The sequence below is a fragment of the Sceloporus occidentalis genome, unplaced genomic scaffold (genome assembly GCF_023333645.1).
Source record: "Sceloporus occidentalis isolate IW3139 unplaced genomic scaffold, rSceOcc1.0.p SCAF_22, whole genome shotgun sequence".
In the NCBI taxonomy this organism is placed as follows: domain Eukaryota; kingdom Metazoa; phylum Chordata; class Lepidosauria; order Squamata; family Phrynosomatidae; genus Sceloporus; species Sceloporus occidentalis.
Window position 1 is genome coordinate 5,372,330 of NW_028317002.1, and position 26,395 is coordinate 5,398,724.

The following is a 26,395-nucleotide window of genomic DNA, read 5'->3' on the forward strand; positions in this document are numbered from 1 at the left end:
CATGTGGGGCTGCAATATAAACGCCCACCCCATCTTTTTCTTCTTGGCTATGATTTCAACATATTATTCTCAATCCATTACACACAATTGCCCAATTTGACAATGTTTTATTATATGAATATGAAAGCTTGATTCACTACAGTGAGAGTACTGATGAGCTGGCTAAAAATGTAACTCACAAACTCACTAAAGCCGTCTCACATTAGCACTTGCATGAAACAAAAAACAACTTGCATATACTCACATGCATGAGATGCAAGCATATGTGAGTGTATATAAATTGAAAAAAAGCAGACAACTCTAATTATAAAATAATGTTTGTTAGAAGAAGTTTAAATTGTGTTTGTCTTTGATAGTTACTCCTATAGACAAGCCAATATTTGATTATATTTTTTTCTTTATCCTACAGCAAGTCCCTATCCTGTGCATTGAGGTTCAGCTGATTAATAATGAAGTTGGCTTTAACCCACCTCTGGACCAGAGTACATGTGATACAAGTGTGATGGAGAATGTGGAGGAATGGCTTAAAACATTTCTCATGAGAGGATCATGTATAAAAGCACTGTCCTCTGCTGTCAAGGTAAAGCAGTGTGACAGACGTGCACGGTATCTCTACTTGTGCAGTAAGGAACTGGCAGTCTATACCAGTTAAACTACAATCTAAAAATAATGTAAAAAGATACTTAAAATATGTATTTATTTTTTATGTGATGTACTGCAGCTAAACAGGTGATCGCATTACCTGTAATCTATAGCGTTTGGTCATGACTAAATGATAAAAACATTTTACTTTTAGGTTGGCTACCAAGAGTATATGTCACAAGACGAGGAAGCATTACAGCTAATTGGTCATGTTCTGCAAGAGGTGCAAAAAGGTGTACTCGAATGTCAGGTAGGCCTTGCTTCTAAGAAACAAAGCGCAATGTACCACATATCCTTCCAACCAAATACATTTCACCGGCTTCGTGCTCATGATGGCAGCAGTGCTCTATGAATGATATATCTTTTTCCCGATCAAAATAATACATTCACATGTGGACCGAATGATAAGACAAGTGAATGATTTCTTTGTTATTGTAAAATCATTCCTAGACAAGTTATGCAATTTTTATAAAGTGCTTTTTTTTTGGGGGGGGGGGTCAATTCCTTGTTTCCTTAACACTGATGCAGGTTTATTTTAGGGGAAACAATTAATTGGGACTATATTGAGAGGAGAAAATAGCAAGAATGACAAAATAAAGGACAGCCATATTTAAAACCTTATAACCTTCTTCCCCTGATTAGTCGCTAATGTGGAGAATGTATATAGTTTCATGTACTAGAAATCATTAGTAACAGATGATGACCTCATCTTTACAAATTCTCGACTTCTAGCTACAAAACTAGGTATTTAAATCTTAGAAAAGAATTGGCTGTAACTCACACATACAGCTAGACAATCTATATTTGCAGAGTGTTCTTTTATTCTGAGCTGCAATAAGTTGTAATTGCTGTACTTGGTTGGAACTTTGAATTAGGAGCTCCCTATATAAACTTGAAAGCCAATGAGGATTTTTTCCATTTTCAACAGTTAAGTTTATTGAGTCTCATTTATTAATCATGAGATTTTTAAGTGGCAGCTATCAGTTTAAGAGTGAATAGACACAAGTTTAACCCATCAGAGCATGATAACCTAAGAGCATCATGACATATATAAAGTCAATTATGAAATTAATAGATGTATGCGTGATGTTTATAATTATACATTTTATATGCTTGACAGTGTTATATTTGTATTATTTAGGCTATGCTGGAGACATTCTGTACGTATGCTTACCTATGGAAACAAGATGTAAATGCAGAATTCCAAAATTTCCTTCTGGGTAAACAATCTGTTAAATCTCTAACAGCTAAACAAGACATGAATGATCAGGCAAATACTGTGAGCAAAAGGTAAGTATTAACAATATATTCAAATAAAATACCGGGAATTAATGCATGACATTGCTACTGTACATAGATTTTAGGTTTATTCATTATTTCATTTACGTTTTATTCATCTGGAATTGAACATTTAGGCAACCCTACATAAGATAGATTTTGGGAAGACATCTCCAACAGTAGAACACATGTAGTGACTGTCTTTTTTCTGATGGAACTTTATAGGTTACAGTCATTAAATTGTAGTAATGCAGATATTTTTTGGGAATCTTCTTGTAAAACCCTATTAAATAGTATGACAGGCAGCACAAGATCTTGTAAATCAATGCAATGTAAATTGCTTTAGCTGTATTTCTTGTAAAACAATTCATTGAATGAATGAAACCGTCATCATGCATCAATACGTGAGCATACATGTAACCATTACTTTCTCATTCACTATAAATGTTTAGCTCAAGCAATGGGAACAGAACTGGCATGAAGTCAAGCAGTGAGGCACTAAATGAAGCTGAAAGAATCTTCATTCTTCCTAAGGATTCAGCAGCCCCTAAATCATGCTGCCCTCTGCTGGAAGATTTTGATGTGGAGATCTCTTCGTACAAGGTACTTACAGAATATAACCAAGTGCTTTTACAAACAAAAAAAACCCCCAAACACAAAATACATGTATATTTGTACAAAAAGAGACTATTCAACCATTTCTTCGAATACGTTTCCTTAAATTCTTTTTCAGAGCTGAGCTTGCTGTGATATTGTGTGATATCCATACTAAGATTAATATTACGTAGTCACATAAGAAACAAGACATTGATCCAGGAGAAGGCAAACCATCAAATAAGACTATTATTCAATAATGAAGTAAAACAAAAAACTTTTTGACCACAATGGCCATTAGATTCTTCCCTTGAAGTTCAACTGTTAAAACTGAATACCTGTTCGATTGTAAGCTTTTTCGTTTCCTCTAACCTTAGAGGGAGTCCTTGTGTTGCCTATATAGTTCTATGAATAAAAAGATGCATATAGAGGTCTTTTAATCGTCCTTGAACATAGATGTAGATTTCACCAAAGTAAAGTAGCTCCAAAAAGCTCCTCTTAGTATCTGTGATAGTCTTTTTTAAATTGCCTGTATAAGCTATTGCCTTACCAATTATATAAAGAGGTAACATTAGGTAAACAATTACTTGCTTGCTTTTGCAGCAACTGTCTGAGATTGTGCACAGCGCAAAACCTCATCATCAACAAGTACTCCTAAATACTTTTGAAAAGAGAATTTTCCCAATAAACAGCAATTCAATGTATAAATGGATATTTTTCTTCCACGAATGCATGTTTTTAACATTTTCTATGTTGAAACTCATCTAAGATGTAATTGCTCTGTGAAAGTGTATATTTTAAAGTAATTGAACCGCTTTGCTTCCCTCTAATCTTGCAAAACAATCATTAAACATTACAAATAAATGTCTATCAATTGATAAACTAAGCTCCCAAAGTACTTTGGAAAGAGTCTCATTCCATTAATTTTGAAAGAAAAAGCAAATCTTGTCGGTTAAAATAACATGAAATAGATCAGAAATACAGTGCAGATGCTGTTAATGTTGTAAATGACTATTTAGCTGCAAATTGCTGAGTTTTAATCGAATATCCTCATGTACAGAGAGCCTTTTATCAACAACCATCACACCTGTGTTTCAGTGGCACGTTGTGTTCGCTAACCCAAGTTTGCAATTATGTTGACAGAGCTAGTTGTTTTCATGGAAAACAAGGAAACTACTTTAAACAAAACATGAAGTACATTTGATTGTTGTTGAGTCATTTAGTTACTGTACATTGTCACATGGATAATGTTCTCTCCTTAGGCTGCGAGAGATGACATTCAAAGACTGCCAGATCAACAGAGGTGCAAATGGATTCAGGTGGACTTCCGGCCTATTAAGCAGGTTTTGAATGCCTATGCTCTCAAATGGATGTGGACCTTCACGAAATACCTCATTGATCAGGTGAATTACTATTGTAAGCTAGCCCTTACGAAAAAATTACTGCAGTTTTTCTGAAGTAATACTGCAGTTTTTTGGACATAAAAAAACTGTAATACTGCACTTTTACTGCAGTTTAACTGCAGTTTTACTGCATTTGTACTTCACTGTACTGCAGTTTTACTGCAGTTATTTTTGTACGGAAGTACAAATGCAATAAAGCTGCAGTACATTGAAGTACAACTGTAGGTTTGCAATATAAAAAAAAAGTGCGGTAAATGTGCAGTAAAACTGCAGTACAGTGAAGTACAAATGCAGTAAAACTGCAGTAAATGTGCAGTAATACTGCAGTAAAAGTGCAGTATTGCAGTATTTTCATGTCCAAAAAACTGCAGTATTACTTCAGAAAAACTGCAGTAATTTTTTGTAAGGGAGGATACAAAATCCAGGAATAGGTAACATCAAATTCAGTGCTGGAGAACTTTATTTACTAATGTCTTGCAATTGCTCAAATATGAAGCATGTATTCTTAAAGTGGTGATAAACCTTGAGAAAATGCCCTTTTAGTCTAGAAGGAATTGATGCTTACAACATGCCTCCAGGATTTAGGAGCCCCTCTTCTTGTTCTCCGCTTTTTCTCCTTCCTCTTCCTCACTTCTTCATTCTTCTCCACTCTGCTTCTCCCAGGATCCATTGCATTATCCTGACCTCCTAGAGCCATGTTGCGGAAGTGCTCCAGGAAGCCAGAATCTGAGGAGAAAGAGAACTGTTTCTGCACTTCTCTTTCTCTGAGGATCTGTCTGTAATATTCTAGCCTCCTGTAGCACTTCTTCATCGTGGCTAAGCCTCGGCATGCACCATGGGGGGCAACCTCTCCACCATTTCACTGGATGAAAGGTTCTCCCCATGGTGGGTGCCAAGGTTCCGACCTGATACAGAAACGCTCCAGGAAGCCAGTCTAATGCAGCGGATCACTGGGAGAAGAGGATCACCAGAGAAGAACGAAGAATGCAAAACCTGAAAACTCGAAGAAGAACGATTAGAGAACAAGAAGCAGAGCTTTGAAGAAGTTAGGGAGACATTAAGAGAGAGTGTGAGAGCACGTGTTAGTTAGGGTGAGTGACAACGAATTTCATTTTCCGAATGGAAAAAGGCCTCCGAATTTTGTATGAACCGATAGTAGAGGAAACGAAACTCCTCAGACAACTAATGGACCAAAATACTAAAATAAATATTTTAATTGTTTTTGGTCCATGTGCATAAGTCTAGTATATATTTATATCTAGATATTTAAATATATAACAGAGCACAGATGTACCTGTGCTTAGGGATGTCTCTGGCATATAACAACACAATTGAGTAATGGGCACAGCTGTATTTGATGGAGCAAAGTCTGAAGGATTAGGAGGTCATAAACATTCCTGAGGGGGATTTATGGATTTTTAAGGAATCGGACCCTCATTTGTTGGGTGTCATCTATTGTCATGAAATATTTCTAATTTTTCATAGCCCTAAGAACATTGAGATTCAAGTGGGATAAATCACAGTGATCACATGCAGCAACATCGCCCAGAGTGATCTTAGGGTACAAAGTAACCTTGGGCGCAAAAAGTTTAATAGATACATTAAAAGTTTTCCTTGTACATCAAATTGAGGGGCACTATTCACTTGTTTCATATTGCAATGTAATTAAGTAATAACTCAGTAAACATTGTATAAAGGCTGGATACTGTGGTTTAAATTTATTCAAACAGAACCAATTATGTTTGCCTTTAAAAAGTTAAATGTGTATAAGATCTCCAGGTTTATCACTTAAATGTTATCAATGTTAGATTCATATTCATATACCTGGGTTTTTTTTTAAACCGGTGATTTCATATAACCTAACATGACGACAACTTAATTTTAACATTCTGATGCATTATAATTACTTTTTTGTTTAGGCATCAGCTACTTTAAGAAGCTTAGATTTCTTCTTAAAAAAGGCCGAGCCGCAGATTGAAAGCATATCTGGAGATGAACGAGACACTGGATCTTTCATGAAGATGATGCGTCTTTTTAATGAGGTCTGGTAATAAACTTTGTAGCCTTTTCTATAACTCCCTGTAATACATGTTTTTTTATATAACATCTTAACATATTTTCAAAGACGTCTGTTTATCAAATTTGTTCACTTATAATTCCATATGTTATAGTCTATAAATATACAAAAGCTACGCAGGATGGAGGTCACTGTAAGATTTTACCACTACTGGTGGTCAGGGTTTCATTGGTCCTGGTGACCTCAACTTTTTGTGCTCCAGGGCAGCATTATGTACATCTCAAACATTCTTAAACACTGCATTGCATTGCATTGACTGACAGGCAATTTCTGGTAAATAATATGTGCCCAGTAAGCACATTAGAGGAAGGGCTGGCTGTGTATAGGTGTAGGGCTAGCTGAATTGTACAGCCTTTAACCAATTGGGAGTGAGAGGGAGTAAGGCTGGCCCCAGACCAAATGGCACCACAGATGCCTTGCTGCTTTTTTTCGAAACATTATAAGGGGTATAGAGAACTGTGATACACTCATATAAACCAACCTTTCTGAGCACTAAGAAAGGATGTACATCAGCATAGGAAAGAGGGGCACAAGGTTTTGGCCCAATAATGCGACCTACCAATAACAATGTTGGCCTGGGGTTGCCAGCATTCTGGACTAGTCTTCCTAAAAGCATATGCCACTTTCCAGTGCAATATTCAGGCTCCCCAGGCAATTGCCTATGATTATAATGCTAAGACCGGCCCTGGAAGTGGAGGAGAGTAGACGGGAGTGGGTGTGATCAACCATGAGAAAGGAAGAAACTGACCTGGAGACCCAGGGAAGCAGAGCTTCACCCATAGACTCTGGGTCAAACGTGGATAGTTTCCAGTTATGCCAGTGATGCAGTACTTTTGCTGTTTTCTATTCCTAACTTGAAATTATGCCTTCTTGTACTATATTTCGTTGAACACAATGCAATCCCAATGTGTTTTAAAGTAACTGTCTCTCCTCTTAATACCAGTGTCTCACTTAACTGACACCATTTTTTTTACGCGTTTGGATTTTGTATAAACCAAAACCCCAGTCAGTTAATTTTGACATGGGATGTTTTGGTACTTTTAAGTGCATGTGTAATGAAAGAACCATTGACCGCCAATCAATTGATAGTGGGGTGGTCCAACTGGATGCGCTCCTAGAGCATTAAATATCCCTGCGCTATTTCTAAGACATTGTTTAAAACTGATCTGCCACTTTTCCAAAAATCCATATTTAATAGTACCTTCTCCTAAAACTTGTGTAACCCTGGTATCTATATGCCTCCAGTTACAATAGATACAGACTTCCTAGGCAGAGAGTGATCACTGGAGCACTGGGCATGACTTGGGGCCAATAGGAAGTGAGGCCTTTTCCCCAGGCTGCCTGGGGGAGTGTAGAGAGAGAGAGGAGAGGTGGCTGCAGCTGGGGGAAAAGGAAGGGTGACTTGGTCTCTGCAGGAAAGCACCCCGAGAGATCTCTGGACCTTCCCTGCTGCTGAGGATCCCACAAGTCTCTGCTATAAGGAGCTGATTGATTCCTGTGTCAGGCTGCCAGGTGTCTGAAGGCAGATGTGCTGCAGTGAGCTTGCCATGTGGTTCCAGTTGGATTACTAAATCCAGTATACAGCAGAAGGCCTACATCTATGGAATCAGAAGCTAAAGCTGCCAGACTGCACCAGATACAGATGGATGTCAGGCCCAAAGTAAAAAGTGTTACACTTGTAATGAAGTTTACACATTAAAAATTTGAATATATCTATTAGAAACCCACCTTATATGTATATATTGAGAGCAGCCACCGTAAGTTCTACGGATCTACATGATTACTCCTCCTCATTATTTTTTACTTGTCTCCTTGTTGCTTGTTAATATTGATTTGTGCAAGCCTTTTTAAGAGCAAACTGAATGAAGATATTTTCAGGACAGGATATTGATCGGATAATGATAGTTCTTTCCAGAAATCACAGCTTCCTATGGACTAAATTAGTCCCTCACCTTTAAAACAAAGTTGTTTATATAGTGTTTAAAACAATTACACTAATTGAAAAAAGAAAGACAGGCGTTATAGTTAGTCAATGAATTTAGATTACTAAAAGCTGAGAAGGTGACAGTCCCTCTAAGGAGCGATTTAGTGATGGATAAGTTTTGTCACTTTAAATTCTGCATTGCCCACTTCATTCTGGCTTTAACGATCGGTGCATTGAAAGAGTGCTTCCTCGTCTGTCAGTTTAATGCATGTACACATCATTTCAAGGAAATATGTTGAGTTTTATTCCAATTAAATATGTGTGTTATCTGTGTCGTTGGCAGCATTTTTTTTTTCCTTTGACCTATTTTGTTTTACTTTACTGATGTGATCTGTTTAACATAAGTGAATGTGACCACCTTTGTAATTGCCTTTTCCTTTTTTGCCATAACACATCAAGGCTTGGAGCATGAATTAATTAGTGGCTAAATTCTTGTGCATGAATGAGCTTTCAGTATTTCATAACAGTTACAAAAACAAACATAGAAAAAAATAGCCTCTTGCGGGCTAAGAAGTACTTTGTAATAATAATAAATGCATGGTGATGACTTGAACAGTGGGCCCCTGTGTCATGTCACAGGTTCGGAAAAAAATAATTTAAAATAGGAATTACATTTTCTATAGTGCAAAATGCATAATTACATGAATAGATTAGCACTCAAGGATAGTTTTGTATTGCAGTTGAACAACCCTTAAGTTTATCAAAAGCAAAACTAATTTTGATTACAATGTGTAACTTGGATCCTTATCCAACTTGGGTGCTGCTTATTGAATCTAGACAGACCAGGTTGATTCTATGTTCTTTTTAAAAAGGTCTCTACGAAACAAGTGGAAATGGAGGTACAGTTTACTGTGTTACAGAAGACTGTGGCACTGTTAGAGCAACATGAGATGGAACTTCCTAAGGACATTGACATCCTGTTCAGGACAATGCCGACAAGGTGGAACAGCATGAAGACCAAAGTTTCACTTGCCAAACAGCGATTGGGTCCTAGAATCCAGCAGGAGGCTGACAGAGTGACACTGGTGAATACTTTTCAAAATAAGCAACATGTTCTTCAGCTCAACTGGCAAAATAAAAAATTATGAAACCTAAATGTAGTTACATAGGTGAAAAAACATTCATCAAGTTCAGCCCCAACATGAACCTATTTCTGTTTGTCGAGAAGAAAATTTGTAACACATTTAGCTCAGATGAGGCCTCCATTTTTTCTAATGGTTTGGTGCTAAAGGAGAGGCCAGGTTATTTTGAGCATGCAGCAAGGGAACATATGCAATACTGGAACTAGTGAGCTATGTGTCCTGGTGCAAGATAGTTTATAGACCCCATTTTTTTTAACACAATTATAAATAAATTAGAATACACAACAAGTAAACATGTAATTTATTTAAATAAAAACTAAGTTAGAACTTCAAGGGACATACAAGAGAATCTCAAAGTTGAGGCAAAAAGGGCATAATTTGGAATAACAGTTAAATTGGAGATTTTCCCAACTCATCTATTTTTGACTCACTTCTGAAATTCTCCAACAACTGGAGTTACTCTTATCCCCATATGTATTTATTAACCCCCTCCTTGGTATCTCCCCATATTTTTTTTATTAACTCTCTCCTTTACTTCTTCTTCATCTTTTTCTACTCAATCCGAATTTACTTTTCCTTTTTCTTATTAGTCTTCACTACTCTCTTTTGTCTTTTTATATTCCCCTCTATTATGTCTCCCCCTATCATTTTTTAAGTTACCGTACTCCTCTCTTTCGTCTTGGTTTAACAACAAATTACTTTTCACTCATGTTTTACACCTGTCATATTCCCACTTCAGGATATCATTTGCCCCAGCCTCTAGTTAGATCCCTATGCCCCTGTTATGTACCCAGCCCTCGTGTAATTTCCCCAGGCCCCTCTCAAATGCCCTACCCCCTGTCCCATGCTTTTCCGTCGCCAACATACTTACACAAACATACACTAACATACTTACACACACATTTTCATACTTACACACACATTTTCATACTTACACTCAGACACACTAACATACTTACACACACACACTAACATACTTACAAACCCCCTACCTTTGCTGACTCTTGGTGCTGTTAGGCAGCGGCCGCCAGTATGCCCGGCCGGGGGAGGAGGGTTGAGGTGCTGTCGTTGGGGCCTCAATTAGGCAAGGGGGGCCAGTGAAGGGAGATCCTATGATGTCCCTCACTGGGTGCATGCCCTGGTATGTATGAGAGAATTGGAGTATTATGATATCGTATGTTGTTAGAATGAGAGCTATTGATTACTACAATGCAGTGGGTATTACGAGGAGAAGCCCCCAATCTGTATCTATACATCTGAATAAATGTATATGTAATACCATTCCATACTATATGTACGGTATATGTAAATAATTAACATAAACAGTTATTTGACATGCACATTGCCCTGCCTGTTTTGCTTTGCTGCCTTATTCCTCTTATTCATTTTGATTAAACTCAATAGTCATTTTAATATAATTGTTTCATTTATATTTCGTAATTAGCAGTTTTTCTTATGTATTATGCTATGCTTATATATCAATGTTTGTATTTATTTAAACCAAATTACAATGATCGTGCTTTCCCCTGAAGGATCTTGAACGGTTTCAGCATAAACTTGATGTTCTGGGTCATGATATTGAAACGTCTAAAGTATACCAATACAGCTGCTCATCTCAAGAGGCTTTCAAGGTCATAGAACATTTAAGTATAGAGGTGCAAATTCTACAAAATGAGGCAAAAGACCTGAAGGAATTGCAGGAACTCCTGGAAACCACTGTTGTTGACTTCTCAATTTTAACCAAGTAAGTCACTATGTGGTAGAAAGTACCAGATATTTAGATCTGAGCTTCCACAGAGGCTTGTTGAGGGACATATTTATTTCACTATACATTAATCGCACGCGTAGTTTTTTAAACCTTTATATTGAATTTCCACACAGTAAGTAACATGAGTCACAGTAGTATTAAACAAATAAACATTGTTGTTCTATGTAATGCTTGCTGCACCCTCAGATTTAGTCTTGGGTATGTTGTGGAGCATCCCATTTGTCCACTTAAGTAGGGCTCATTGTGGCCTCACCTTTCAGCTAGAACTTTGTTTTTAAACCATATTCGTCTATGTAATCTTTCATTTAGTATATAAAAATCTAAAAAGCATACGGTAAATATTAAGAAGTTTACATAGTCTTTTCCAAATTGTAATATTTTCAAACTTCGTCTCTAACTTCAATAGTATTGGAGACTCCTGCTTTTGCCAGGCTAGCAACCATGCTACCAATTGTTGCCTTTGGTATGTTGTTTAAAACTTGAAATTAGTCAATTTTTAATATCATTTTCATATTACAGCTGTGTGGATTTGCTGCAGAACCTCAACATTGTATGGCAACGTGTAGATTCAATCCTCAGTGAACAAAACACATGGAAAAAAGAAGTGTGGCAGAATATGGACACGAAGCAGCTCTGCCTGAGGACCAGTCAACACTTAAAACTTCTGCAGTCCCTTCCAGACGAAGTCCAAGAATGGGACGTTTACAAACAAACCCTGGAAGCTGTTAATATAATGCATGTACGTACAAATCTTTGAAGAAATAATGGGATTCAGCTCTATGCTAAATTAAGAATGACACAAAAATGATTAGGCAAATTAGTTTATACTGTGAGTACACTTGGGTCTTTCATGTGTTGCAATGTTATTGACTATATTAACACATCATCATTTTACATAATCTCTTATGATCACTTTCACTTGCTTCAAAGTGCTTTTTACAAGTTATATAGTCTGTATTGGATGATTTTCTGTTTTTTCCTACATCAGTTGACATTACCATTGATAGAAGATCTCAGTAACTCTGCGATGAGGACAAGACACTGGAACCAGCTGGTTCGACAGACAGGGGGAATGCTTAGGGTGACAGCCCAGAGTTTAAAGGCATTGACGCTTGGAGATCTCCTTGCAATGGACCTAGAAAGTATGTTCTCAGAAATACAATTATTATATGGTGAATCCACATCTATCATGATCTAGTTAGTGAGGAATAACAAAGACTTTACTTAAGATGACATACTCATTAAGATGCTAAACTAAATCATGGGAAGAATATAAAACCATTTTTCTATGTTCTGTTTGTTTTCACACAAAAAATGTTTCAAAATAAAAGAAACTTTAGTGAGACGTGTACAGGTGCACACATAAAATATGGTTTATTATGAATAAGAGGTCCCTGTCCCTTCATAGGCCAGCAGGTTTTGTTTTCTTAAAATTGATATTCAGACAATTGTGTGTAAACCTAATCATTAACATTGATAAAGAAGGTCTGGCATGTTTTAGTTTAAGTTAATTTGTACCATGATTGGTTTTATTACTATTTAACTTTAAAAGGCAAAACCTAAATAGTTATCAATGCATTAATAATTGATTATTAATTGTAGGGAGCAGTGATCAGATAGAAAGATAGATGGATAGATAGATAGATTATATAATTTGCTGAGATGAGATTAAAGGCGCTGTTCCACTTAGACAAAACATTAGTTGCTTTATGTGATGTGTTATGTAAACAAACCTTAGAAGATTTTCCATTTTATTTTTCATCTGAGAGTTTAATAATTTAAAAACAATACACAAGCTTTTCGGACACCTTTTCAGTTTCTGTGGCAATATCCTATCATTGATTACACAAGTATTCCTGGCAAAATTGATGAATCAGCCAAAAGAAGAATTATTTTGGTAATGGTTTACCAGTACTGGATAAGATGTCTGTAATGCTATATTTAGTTACAAAAGTGTTAGGTGCAACAATAACTTTAACATGTTCCTTTGATATTTTCAACCCACTGCATTTACTGTATGCCCATCTGAGGTTAAAACTGACTATCTTTGGTTTGATGAATAAATCTACAGAACACACTGCTGATGTTAAGACAACAGTGCAAAGAGCTGTACGAGACATGACTATTGAAAGCTCCTTGAAAAATTGTGAAGAAGTCTGGCTGAGCAGGGTATTTGACCTTCAGCCTCACAGCAGGGTCATATTGTCTAAGACTCACAATGAGGTACGTTACTGATAGATGTTATATTGGACCCAGCTTCAGTCTTGAATAGATAAGGATAGATAAGGATTTTCTTGAATTAAGAATTTAAATCTGGTTTGTGAGAAAAGCCTTTGAAGGTAGCAGATTACCTGAAACCAGGGGGCGTAATTAGAAACCATGGAGCCCTGGTACGAAAAATTGCCCCGGGTCCCCCAACTTCAACAGCTGGTCTGTGCCATCATTGCCCCCACACAACTCTTAAATCCCAGGTACATTATATACTTTGGAAATAAAACTTGATTGTTTAAAGCTCGTTAATTGTGTTAACACTGATTTGGCAGAAATGGCCATATTCCCATTATTTCAAACAGTAATTGTCACAAACCTACATATGGTCTATGTGAACCCATTGTTATCTCGAGGAAATTAACACGCATGCATCAGTGTCATACATGAGGCCATAAACTCTGGAGGTATCCAAGATCTTTATATAAAATCAATGCCTAAAACACTTTAAAATACATTAAGCCAATTGAGCCAGGCCTAATTTGTTTGAAAGATTTGTATGGTGCATACCTAGTTTGATTATTAAGGTCCACTGTTTTCCAGGAGCTTGCAAGTTCTGTGTCTGGAAGTCACTACACTAAAGGAGACATCAGCAGAAACGCTACGGCCAGAGGTGGGAGCGTAAGGCTGAGCAGACAATCTGAAAAAGGCCTGCACTTGTCTAAAATGGGAGGCAGAGGAAGCACCCTGTCATTATATGAATCTCTAAAACATTTTGAGGTTAGAGTAACAACATTTTATTTTCATATGAAGTTACAATATGTAGTGACCCTTTGTCTTATAGCACACGGGTTTCTGACCACACAGAACAATTTTTTTAAAACACTGGCATGCATGCTATTATATCTGGATTTTTCTCATAGTTGTTTTAATTGTTTGAATCTTGCACAGAGGCGTCTCCAGCAATCCTATTTAGGGGTAGCACATGGGGGGACAGGGACAATAATAAAGGGGGGAATTATAAAATGCTATATATGTATTTTATATATATATATATATATATTTGACATGCAAATTGTAAAAAACGATACAGACACATTTTTCGAATCGTTTTTGGCCCATTCATTTTCGGACAATGAATTTTGTTTCCTGCCCATTCCGTGAGGCCGAAAATCCGGGGGCATTTTTACATTGGGAAAGAAATTTGTTTGGTGCCCACATTCACTCTCACTCACTCTCTCACACTGTGACTCAATCTTTCTCATTCTCATTCACTCTCTCTCACACTCTCAAAATTTTTCCCTACCTTCAAAAACTTCTGCTGACCACTTATGTTTCTGCATCTTCTTCTGCATGTTCTTATTCTTCATCTTCTTTCTTTTGTCTTCTCCCTTGTCTTCTTGTTTCTTCATCCTCATTTCCTCACACATAACATAGCAACATCCGCCAAAATGGTGGCGCTGCGGTGACGCCCTCCTGATCCTCCAAATGGGGAAGAGGAAGTCATTGAAATCGCCAACTGAGGGCAATATCGTGGGGCTTTGAGGGTTGGGAGAGGACGTCACTGCAAGCAACATAATTTGGCCCTCAGGTAAACTAAAGGTAATATGATGGCCCTTGCGGTAACGTCATCTCCCCAAACAAGGAGAGGTCATCAACGCAAGGGTCATCATTTTGCCCTCACGTGATGGCGGCTCTTGCATTGACGATAGGGCTTGATTTTGTTTATAATAAACACATTCTGATTGCACTATATATAAAATTGATACATTTCTGTTTGATTAGGAACCTGGCACAGTTGTGCTTCTGAAAAGCACAGATTCCTTGTTTGAGGAACTCGAGCATCATCAACTGGTGTTGACTAATATACATCCATATGCTGAGGCTGGATCATTCCTAGATGAAGTGACAAAATGGCAGAAGAAGTTACAGATCATTGAGACAACCGTTCAGCTGTGGCTTTCAGTCCAGGAAAAGTGGACTCAGCTTGAAGAGGTGATTGTTTTACTAATTTTGGGAAAGTGTAGAGCACTGGCATTATTGATTAGTTAAAGTACTTAAGTTGCAATGGGAGTGTGTATATGTATGTATGAGTACGTTTATAATGTTAGAATGAATGTGTGTGGATGTGTAAGTGGATGGTGTTACTGTATGATGTTAAAGTGTTTCTTACTGTATGATGTTAGAGTGTGTATGTGTGTTAGTGTATGGTGTTAGCATATGTGTAAGTATATAGTGCTAATGTGTGTGAGCATATGGTGTTAGCATGTGTGTTTGTATGGTACTGTATGTCCAAGTTAGTGTTTGGGGTTACCATCAGTGTGTGTCTTAGTAGTTGATGTTAGCGTGCATTTGGGTGTTAGCATCAGTGTGTTTGTCAGCATATGGTGCTATAGTGTGTATGTATGTATATATGTATGTATGTATGTTAGTGTACGGTGTTGGCATGGGTGTGTGTTTGGTGTCAGCATGAGTTGTGTTAGCATATGATGTTAGAGTATCAAGGACGAGCCTAATGCTAGTGGTGAAAGGGAGGAGGGGAAGATAGTGAATGTGTATGGTGTTAAACTGAGTGGTTATTACAGCATGCTTGTGTTCGTATGTGCATGCCTGCTCGGGGGCCCCAAAGAAATACTTCACCCAGGCACAACTAACCATAGGCTTACCCCAGGACAGGTTAGCAGGAAAAAGTCTAATTTTCTCTAAAGTCTAAACTTGAGTACCAGATTTGCATGTAGTTAAATATGTGAGTAGAGTGTTCCTTAGTTGGTCTGGACACAACCATTATATTCCTGTCAGGTATGACAAAGTGTATTAATCTACCCTCAATAACTTATACGTAGGCCTTTTCAACACTGGCCTTCCGTGTGGCCATGCCCAGAGAAGCGGCTCTTTTTGCAGATGTACACCACCACTTTTACCGCCTGATGAAATCTGTGGAAGAAAATCCAAATATTCTGCAAAACTGTATGAGAAGAGGTGAGTCACTATTTGCATGCTGTATTAAATGCAAGTACTTGTTCGATTCCCTGGTACTAGTGTGATCACTTTAAGATTTACCCCAGGACAGGGGAGCAGGAAAAAGTCTAATGTTCTAATTCCAGTAGCAGATTTGCTTGCAGTAAAATGCTTTGCGGTTCTTGTATCTTAATGAATTCCTGTGGGAATGACAAGGTTTATTCATTTAACTTATATGTAGGCCTTTTTAACCTATATTCCTTTTTAGTATGATATGCATTTCATGAGGTGAGATTAAACTTTCCATCTCATAGTAGCTCACCATCCAAAATGACTATTAATTAGACTTGAGCGTCGGCAGGAAGTTCGTGTTTGTTTTCGTGTTCATTTTCAGAGGGAAAATTTTCTTTGTATTCTATGAATTTCACCAGTCTCCGTCTTTGGTTCGGACGAAATTCCTCCAATCTTTTTGGTTTTTGTAAATCCCATTCGTTCGTCCAGTTGCCATGGAAACATGAAATAAATACGTAGAATAAGTTCAATAGGGAATTTGAGACCAATGGATGGAGGAAAGAGGGTCAAAATTAGCTTAGCGTTATAGGGTTAAGGGCTGAGAATCTGCAGGAACGTTTGTTCTTGCTATGACGTTAAGATCACTTTTCAATTTCTGCACCAGAATCAGTCTAACATCTCATATATATATGTATGGCTTGGAAGAAAAGTTTTATTTATTTTTTTATTTTTTCTCATAGCAAAAAAACCAAAATCTTTAAAAGATGTAGTTATTATTATTATTATTATTATTATTATTAACTTTTATTCATATAGCGCTAACAATACATATATTCAAAGGGTATGACGAGACGCGAATTGACAGAATAAGACAAACCGGTACATTAGGTGAAGAGAGTGCATTTTTTGTTAACATAATAACCAGGGTTTGTCATGTTTTATAAAATTACAATGATCATGTTTATCAGGGAATGTAAAATAAAGGAGGTTTTAATTAGCTGAGATGGGTCTTACCTGCCTTTTAGGTTTAGAATCTCTACTTGAAATGTTGAACTACAAACTGGAACGCTGCCAGCGAGCTGTCCGGCTTAACTTAGAACAGAAACGACTGGCTTTTCCCAGGTTCTATTTCTTATCTTTGGAAGATACACTCAACATTGTCTGCTATGGTAAGTATTCATTTCATACAATTTTTACTTCACCTTTTTTCCTTCTTCAACTCAAGGAAACCTAGGCTAAGGGGCCACAGCAAGCAGTATAGGGTTATGCATTTTGATGTGACTTAAGTGTAATGCTGCGGACTAATTGGTCCCTAAATTTGAAATTTTGCCTATGTTATTTAACTCTGATAATCATAACTTTATTGATGGGATACATTAACACAATGGCAATTGAGTACCCTAGTCAAATATAGGTAGTCTTATGCAAGAATAGCATAGACGGACTCTGGTTCCTGGCTTACAGCAGAACACACGGGCCCAACTAAACATATCCTCCCACTCCCGCTAACCGGTAACCCAAGCAATCACCTCTTAACAGGTGAAATCCAGAGAGATAGGCCAAAGCAGGCATATGCAGTGTTTGGCTCTCCAGCTACATTGGAACTTATGTGGAGTACAACCATGACGTCCAGCTGTCTTGTAAATCCATACAAAGATATTCCATTTTTATAGATCTTTAATGTAAAGAAAACAGTTGCATGGTATAGTTTTCTTAACTCAATATATCACTTTACAGTTCTTGTTACAGCTCTAAGAGCTCATTGATCTAGTTAGAAGATCATTGCTCCTAGTTAGAAGACTTATTTGTTATTTTTTCAGTTCACTACCAACATCCCTTTGGAATTGGAATTTAACTTTAATTCCAGATTTTTGCATTACTATTCTTCACAGAAGTAGGACCTTCACCACACTACAAATATTTGATTTTTCCTAGGCATCTCATCAGCATTTAATTATCTTGCTGTCCCGTTCAGTTATAAATAAAGCACGCAGGGCATCTCAGGTCACTCTACAGCTAAATATATTTATAATTCAGGATATTTCCTGTCTCTACTTCTGAAGGATATTCCCGCTAGTTTTTGTTGGTTGGATCTCAGCATCAAAACTCTGCATATGCACAAACAACAGCTGATTGAGTCAGCAGGCAAACCAGAGACTTAAACACGTTCACAGCAGTGTTCTGTCACTAATGTTACTGCATCCTTCAATCTAACTTGATTATCAACAATGGGACATCTTGCAAAACTGAATCGATTACAGCGTGATTATACCAAGTGGTCCCTTTCCGTCTTAAACCTCTGCAGCTCTATAGGGTTAATACACCATCTCTGACAAGTTTACCTGTTAAAAAGGATAACATTGTTGTAGTTGAATTGACAAAAATATAGCACATAAGGAACGCATTGTGGAAGTCTGTAGCAATGCAAACTGGTGGTCTTTTAATTTGACCTCTTTTTCCCTAATATCAATGTCATTTTTTTTTCTGTTCGATGGGTGTATTTAGAAAGGTACCTCCTAAATGTTTACTATAAAGAACAGGGCCATCAAGCGCCCTTTGTAAAATCCACGGAAAAGGTGTCCAATTCCCCCCAACAATCAAAGCGACAAAGAATTCTGCCACACGGACAGATACCCACAAAAATGCACACTGACAACAAATACAGAACACGGCTATTCCAACTAACATACATAAACACTCTGCCCTTGCCAAGTATTTATCACCCAGCATTTGGGGGTACCAGATGTTTACAGTAAATATGTAACAGTGAATATGGCACCCTGTATGGTTCCTTCAACTAAGTTCTGTGAAGGCGTGTTAACCAATCCATGTATTTGTGAGTCTTTCAAAACACTTTTTTCATACAGATGCAACTCTACTAGATTTGTAGCAAGACATAATAACACGATGCTTATGATTTCACAACAAACTTGATATCCAATGTTTGTATTGTGACATGTATTGGGTGTCATTCTGACTATTTTCTTACATCATATGTTTTTTTTTCCTCTGGACAGGATATGATCTGGAAGTTTTAAGTGGACATTTATGGAAGCTTTTTCAGCATGTGCATAGTCTTATTTATTGTACCAGCAACTCAGGCTCTGATTCTGACAGTCACAAAGTACTGGGAGTAAGAAGTTATGTAGGGGAAGAATTTCATCTTATTGAGGTGAGTATTTCATGAGCATATAATTGCCATGTGACACAGATATCAAGTAAATAAATGTTGTTTGAACAATGTCAGAACAATGCTGGCCTTTCTATTGTGAAAAAGATGAGTGCTTGTGTGCATTTGTGTGTGTGTGTGTGTTTGTGTGTGTGTGCTTTTCAGACTGCTCTACAAAAAGATATCTAAACATTTTAAATTAAAGTTCTCTAACTAGCGACATTTTGACACTAAGCCTGCCTTTCTCCAACAGAGAACACAAAAGCCCCATCAATAATGAATGCTGAGGAATAAAAAATACATTTGAAATAAAAAAAAAAGGATCACTTCAAATTAAAATAGGGATTTCACAGTGCAGAGCATTCAATGTATTTAGAGGCCACAAGTTTTTTTTAATTACTTTTTTTAGCAAATCACTGTAAATATTGTTAGAATGTCCTTAGACCAAACAAACATAGAAAAAGAACACAGAAACATTTAAAAAGCTTTTTCAATTTTTATGGAAACAACCAAGAACAAATGTTAGTGACACTGAATTTGATATTATTAAAGAATTATTTCTAGGAAGGGTTTGGGCATTCAACAGTACTAGAATAAGTATTCAACTGTAAGAATAATCCAAATTTTAATAAAAAGGGTGACTTCTTTTACTGTGTATCACATCCCATTTTACATGCATTCGAAATGATTTTAAATATGCTTATGATTATGTTAGAGCTATAAATAGAATAGCATAAATATTTTAGAGCTTCTTGATCCAAGGGGAAATCCAATATCCTTTTGGAGTCAAGAAGTCAATGGCAGAATTTGAAGTAGCTTAATTAGGGTTTTTTTGCCTTATTTTGGATCAAGAATAAGAAGGGTAGGTAGAAGGGTTGAACTTGATGGACGTAGGTCTTCTTTCAACCCTATGTACTATGTAACTATGTTACAGTTGTCTAAGGAACATTTTTTTTTGCCAAGACATCAATAACATATCTACTGTTTGCTGCTGATATATTATTAAAGATATTACTTGTATAATGTAATGCTACATTGATGAAAGCAGCAGTACATAAAATCACAACAACAAGTAGGCTCGTACTGAGATGCTTAGAAAACCTCCTGGCCGGTGAATTGTTGATAACTCGCCTTTCATTTTAATGCAGCCGCTTGAATGCAGAGGTCCCGTGGAGAACTGGTTGCCACAGCTTGTAAACAGCACAAAGACATCTCTTCAGCATTACCTGCGGGCTGCTCTAGAACACAGAAAACGTGTTTTAACCGGCAGAAAAGAGATACACAGCGCTGGAGCCCGGCGGGTAGTGATAAGCAGACTAGTCTCCAAAGAGGAGCCTGCGTCAGACAGAAGTATGTAATTCTTCCTCTCACTCTTATGAGAAGTAATGGCAGCAGCATGGCTTACCGTAGGAAAATATTTCTTTTATTTTCTAAAAATGTGTACAGACATTTTCATTTCTTTAAAAAATATACCCACAGCTATGCTTTTCAACATTTTACAGTCTTGTATTGATGAGCACCCTCCAAAAAAACACAAAAAAGCAACCAAACACACATTTCTATATGTGTTGAGTAAAACATTCCATATGTAGTATTAATGTGGTTACGAATAACCATACAAGTGTCCTTTTTTTATTTTAACCTATGAAACTGCAGTGGTATGCCAACAAAAACATATTTATTAATGTAAGTGAAGCCTTGACTTTCCAGCTACCACACATTGTAACCATAAATACACTATATGACCAAAAGTATGTGGAGACCTGACCATCACACCTATATGAGCTTGTTGGACATCTCATTCCAAAACCATGGGCATTAAAATGAAGTTCCCCCTCCCCCTATACTCTGTAGTGAGTGACGCTACAGAGGACATATATGCTGCCCTGCTCTGTGTGAGTGGTCTATCGCCGTGGCTGAGCTGTTGTTACTCCAAGATGCTTCCACCTCACTATGATAAGACTTACAGTGCACTAGGGAAGAACTAGCAGAGCAGAAACTTCACAACCTGACTTGTGGCAAAGCTGACATGCTATGACAGTGCCACATTTAAAGTCTCTGAGCTCTTCAGTACAATTCATTCTACTGCCAATGTTTGGTGTTTTATTACTTACAGGTGTAGGCATGGCATTTCCATAGACAAAGTTCAATAATAAGGAAGAGTGTCCAAATACTTTTGGTCATATAGTGTAACCTTAAAAAGGAAACACCGGGGAAGATGTTTGGAAAAGTTTGGAAAGATGTTTTCTCACCTGAGCAACCCAAGCAGTTGCCCCTAGCACAGTCTCACACCCATATACTTACCTGGTGCTTGTCTTGTGCCCAAACAGCCCTCTCCCTCCTGTGGTGTGACCTACCACTTTGCTACTGCAGGGTCAAGTGACATGACAGTAAGTGAGCCCACTAAGCCACCATCTCCCACAGTGGGCTGGTCTAAATCTAAATGACCTTGTTTGAAGGTGCTTAGGGAATTTCTCTGTGGTCCCCAGGTCAGCCCACCCCTAGAATGAATTGCCCCCACTGATTGGACCATTTTGTGTATTGATATGTAAACTGACCTCAGTTGATTTGCATGAATAACATAACCTGCAAAAGGCCCCCTGTCTCTTCTGATGGTCTGCCTTCCTGCTTTCTGTTAATTGGGAAACAGGTTTTGTACTTTTCTCTAATTGTTGGGGAATTATAGATTAGAAGTGTTCTCATCACTCTATATCACAGTAACAAGCCTGAAATCAAATTATACCTTTCAACAAATTGCTCAAAGTGCTATCTATATACCAGACAGCTTTTCATGATTTGTAGGCTCTTCATATTTTCCTCATCTCGAAAATCTGTCAAAAATCATGAGCTCACTTGCATCATGAATGCTAGGGGCTTACAATAGAAAGAGCATTATGTTAAGATGCATTTCAATGATTATTTTAACAGGGCAATCAAAGTAGAAAATGACTGGTATAAAAACTACATGTTGATATATACCATTGCCACATATTTTATGTTAAAGCATTCAGAATCAGTGATTACTGTGGGATTCATCAAACTTTACTGATCTTTAGCATTCGCTACAACCTGACAACCATCGTTTCAGACACCAAATGGCTTTGCTGTATTCATTCTTACCTTGAGCCTGTCTTGTACCATACTCTTCCTTGTCTCCTACAGTGGACAAATTTGGACTAACCCTGTATGAAGAATCTGTACTGACCTGGGGGCAATGGCCGCCATGCCACTACACCCCTAAATAGTCAACTGGTTAATCATTTAAACATAACGCACCCAGGTCAAGGTCAACTGAGAGAGTGTGATCTTCTGTTTTGCCCTGTATAAAACCATTTACTATGCTGTATTAAATAGTATTTGTTTCTAATTTTTTTTAGACAGTAGTGTGACACCTTCTTTAGAACAGGAGAGTTCCGCTATAGTATCTGGAGATGATGAAAGGCTTCAGTGTAGAGCAGAGTCCCGACATTGGGTCCTCGGTACACTGAGTGATATAGCCTACCTCTCCTCTCAAATTAAATTCAGCAGAGTCTTCAAAGAAAGCTTCACTACAGCAGGTGGATACGACACAGAAAAAATACAGGTAAGATGTTTGCATTCTCTGGCTTTTACTCACAAAAGATGGAGTTGGGAATTATAAAGAGTCAGGTCAGCCCTTCATAATGAGTTATAAATTCAGTAAATTACAACCACAATTCTCCTTCTAACACTCCAGCCAACTGCCCAATCTACTTTCAATAGTGTGTGCGACTTTACAGCAGTGTCTCTAGAAGTTTATATTCCCATCTTTTTTGATACTGTAATACACTAAAATACACACATATATCATCAAGCCATACTCCTACAGCCACCTTCATTCACCTTTGGGTTCTTTTCATTAGTACACGTGCAGCAGCCTCCTTTCATTTTCTGTTATGCTTGGAATTACCCCTGCAGCGCAGCAGTTCTGGTAGAATGAAAATAATGCAAGGAAAAAAACCCATGACAGACCCACTTCCCGTGACATGTTTTTTATGATCTTAAAAGCATTTCAGTAGAAAAAGTGATAGAAACCCGTCAAGGACTTAATTGATACTAAATTACTAAAATAGATTTTTGCCTACAATGCTAAATTACCAATTAAAAATTACTGACAAGTCTAAAATAAGCTTAAATCATGATCCAGTAGTGGATTACTGGGATGAACACACTTGTTTGACACTTATTGGGCTAAAAGCGGGATAAAAAATGCGATAATAGAATTAATAACACTGATGAAGAAGAAAGCACATCTGTGTGTCACACAAGTCTCGATCCCTTTATACAACACATTGATCTTTTTTTTGACTTTCGGATTCATTTAAAAATAACCTTTGTGTTTTGTACTGTGTGTGCAAGCTGTTATAATCATTCTGCATTACATTTGAATTTGCCACTTGGCTATAATATACCCTTAGAAGACTTAAAAGTTGTATACAGTACCGTTAAAGTCCAGAATGGCCGTTAGAAGCCTACGGAGGCCTTTTATCAGCAACCATCACTCCTGTGTCACAATGGCACATTGTGTTCGCTAATCCAAGTTTAAGTTTAAAATGCTAATTGAACATTTTAAAAAAAACTTTTGCAATTTTGTTAGCACAGCTAGAAATGTCCTTGTTTTCCTTGAGTGACCCCAGACTTTTGATTGATTGTTAGGGACAGTGTGTACATTATAGAACATTGAAGAAGAACTGGCTTGGAATTAGCATTAATGAGACCCATGCATTTTTCAGACTAGAGTTTCTCAACATGCAATATGTAGTGCCTGCATTTCTGGTTTATTTCCGTCATTAGGGCAGAAAGTAGTTGCTATTGTGGTACTTCCTGGATAAAAACAGGAAGAGCTATAGGGCAGGGGCATCCAACATGCGGCCCTCTAGCTGCTGCTGGACTACCCTTAGCTGAAAGCATTATGGGAGATGTAGTCCTGCAGCAGCTGGAGGGCCGCAGGTTGGACACCCCTGCTATAGGGTATGTTCAATAAACCAGTTGTTTCTGGAGAGTTGCAGACCCTACTACCAGACTTCTTAACATATTATGAAGGGTCATCCCAAGCAAAGTTATTTTGCAACAAACTCCAGAGTTGAACCTGAATATCATGTGTTCTGTCAATGCTGTTTATACTGGAACTAATAAAACACTGGACCTTCTTTATGTTTGTTGTAAACATTGTTCGTCTGCAGTATGGTATATGGATAGGCTTGTTTCAGCTCCCAATGATTCAACCATAATAATAGTATTCATAAATTACTAGTCTCAGTTAGAAACTCATTGAACAAAATCATTTTGCTGACTCTAGCAATAAAGTATTTTGCCTTTTATTTATAGGGCTGCCTTAAGGATCTGACAGAAGGAATTGAGTATGCTGCCAAGATATTAAATGAAATTCCCCAGGAAGACATTCAGCGGACTTCTAAAAGAGCCTCAGAAGCAGAACGAGGAAGAAATGGGCAAGGTAAGTCATACTTAATGATCTTGGTTGGCGTCCATTGATCCGCTCTGGGATCCTTTGAGAGTTGGCCATCTATAAAAGTCTTTTAAAAAAGTGGTTTTAATGTTCCATTTTAGCTTTAGAGCTTGTCGTCATAGTTTTGTACTTAAATATGTTTTGAGTTTTTCTAGATTTCCGACCAAATACCAGAAAGTGTATTTCATATTAAAGAATAGTAATGTGATCTGAGCTGGTTGAAGAAATAGTCTGAACAAAACACTAGAGTTTTAAATTAAAATATCCATTTAGTTTGGTTTTAGCAGCAAATAGAAACATATGTTTAAATATTATAGGACTGCCTTGATGTATAATAAAGTTGTTTCTAATTCACCAAGCTGTATACTGAGCCCTGTACAGAAACATTACATGGTTTTATAACGCCCATCTGAATTTTACACAGATTGAAAATGTAAATAAAGCCTTGGGTTTTTTTAGAGAACAAAAAAAATACTAGTAATTTTACAGAAACCTAGGAATTGTAGCCCCAATGATAGCCCTAACCTAGAAGTTATACCAGGACTGTTTTATGCAATGGAACTTGTGTTCACATGCCCGTTGATGAGGAGAGCATGTCTCAATATGGAGACAGTTTGCAGGTAGATTGCGTTTGATGCCACCTGGAGCTTCACAATCCAAACTGTGTATTTAATTTCAATTTTAATAGTTTATCATGTGCCTACAATTATTTGGAGTGTTTTAGTGGATGTTTTTAGATGTTCATTCATCCAGTAGAACATTTGTGAGATCAGGCACTGATGATGGACGAGAAGGCCTGGCTTGCAATCTCCATTCCAGTTCATCCCAAGGGTGTTCGATAATGTTAATGGGTCGAATTAATGATGATATAGCCCACAATTGTATATGCATCCTTACAACTCCTTTTATTTTGTGCAAAATTTTAATTAAATCAGATTGGGCACATATGCATTCTTAAAACCATGCATTCATGATTTAATATGTGTATTGAGTGTATTTTTATAAAGCTGACAAGATTCTGTTATGTTCATTTCACCCAGATGAAGTATTAAGCCCTGTATCAGCCTTGTCAGCCGGGGATGTTCTAAAACTCACTAATCACATCCTTCTTCTCTTATATCAGGTAAGCTACTTACTTACTTTTGTTGCTGTTTATTTCCCAATAGATAAATATTAATTTATATAATTCAAGCACATAACTGTAAACCCTTGTATATACAGTATATAGACAAAAGTATTGGGACACCTGACCATTACACCAACAGAGACTTCTATGACATTGCATTCTATATACATATACATTAATATGTAGTTGGTCCGCCCTTTGCAGCTATAACAACTTCCACTCTTCTGGGAAGGCTTTCCACAAGATTTTGGAGAGTTTTTGTGGATGTTTGGATGTTCATTCATCCAGTAGAACATTTGTGAGGTCAGGCAGGGATGATGGACGAGAAGGCCTGGCTTGCAATTTCCATTCCAGTTCATCCCAAGGGCGTTCGATGGGGTTGAGGTTGGCTCTGTGCAGGCCAGCAAATTTCTTCCACACCAAACTAATCCGGCCATGTTTTGGACTTTGATTTTGTGCATTGGGGCACAGTCATGCTGGAATATAAAAAGGCCTTCCCCAAACTGTTCCCCCAAAGTTGGATGCATAGCATTGTCCAAAATGTCTTGGTGTGCTGAAGGGGAAATACCAAGACAATTGGGCAATGCTATGTTTACAACTTTGTGGAAA

At 37.4% G+C, this 26,395-nt stretch overlaps 1 protein-coding gene across 1 annotated transcript in view; it reads left to right on the forward strand.

The window, feature by feature from the left end:
* The window catches only part of LOC149300926 (uncharacterized), a 164,755-nt gene that overhangs the window by 18,977 nt on the left and 119,383 nt on the right, over positions 1–26,395 (forward strand). Inside the window, exons 19-37 of the mRNA XM_089484481.1 lie at positions 410–580; positions 797–892; positions 1,784–1,932; positions 2,373–2,523; positions 3,777–3,917; positions 5,837–5,959; positions 8,791–9,003; positions 10,593–10,804; positions 11,348–11,567; positions 11,817–11,970; positions 12,900–13,051; positions 14,822–15,031; positions 15,880–16,015; positions 17,032–17,175; positions 19,024–19,178; positions 20,324–20,525; positions 22,553–22,758; positions 24,522–24,648; positions 25,701–25,783. Coding sequence (XP_089340607.1) covers positions 410–580; positions 797–892; positions 1,784–1,932; positions 2,373–2,523; positions 3,777–3,917; positions 5,837–5,959; positions 8,791–9,003; positions 10,593–10,804; positions 11,348–11,567; positions 11,817–11,970; positions 12,900–13,051; positions 14,822–15,031; positions 15,880–16,015; positions 17,032–17,175; positions 19,024–19,178; positions 20,324–20,525; positions 22,553–22,758; positions 24,522–24,648; positions 25,701–25,783 — 3,045 coding nt within the window. The remainder of the gene's footprint in view (positions 1–409; positions 581–796; positions 893–1,783; positions 1,933–2,372; positions 2,524–3,776; positions 3,918–5,836; positions 5,960–8,790; positions 9,004–10,592; positions 10,805–11,347; positions 11,568–11,816; positions 11,971–12,899; positions 13,052–14,821; positions 15,032–15,879; positions 16,016–17,031; positions 17,176–19,023; positions 19,179–20,323; positions 20,526–22,552; positions 22,759–24,521; positions 24,649–25,700; positions 25,784–26,395) is intronic.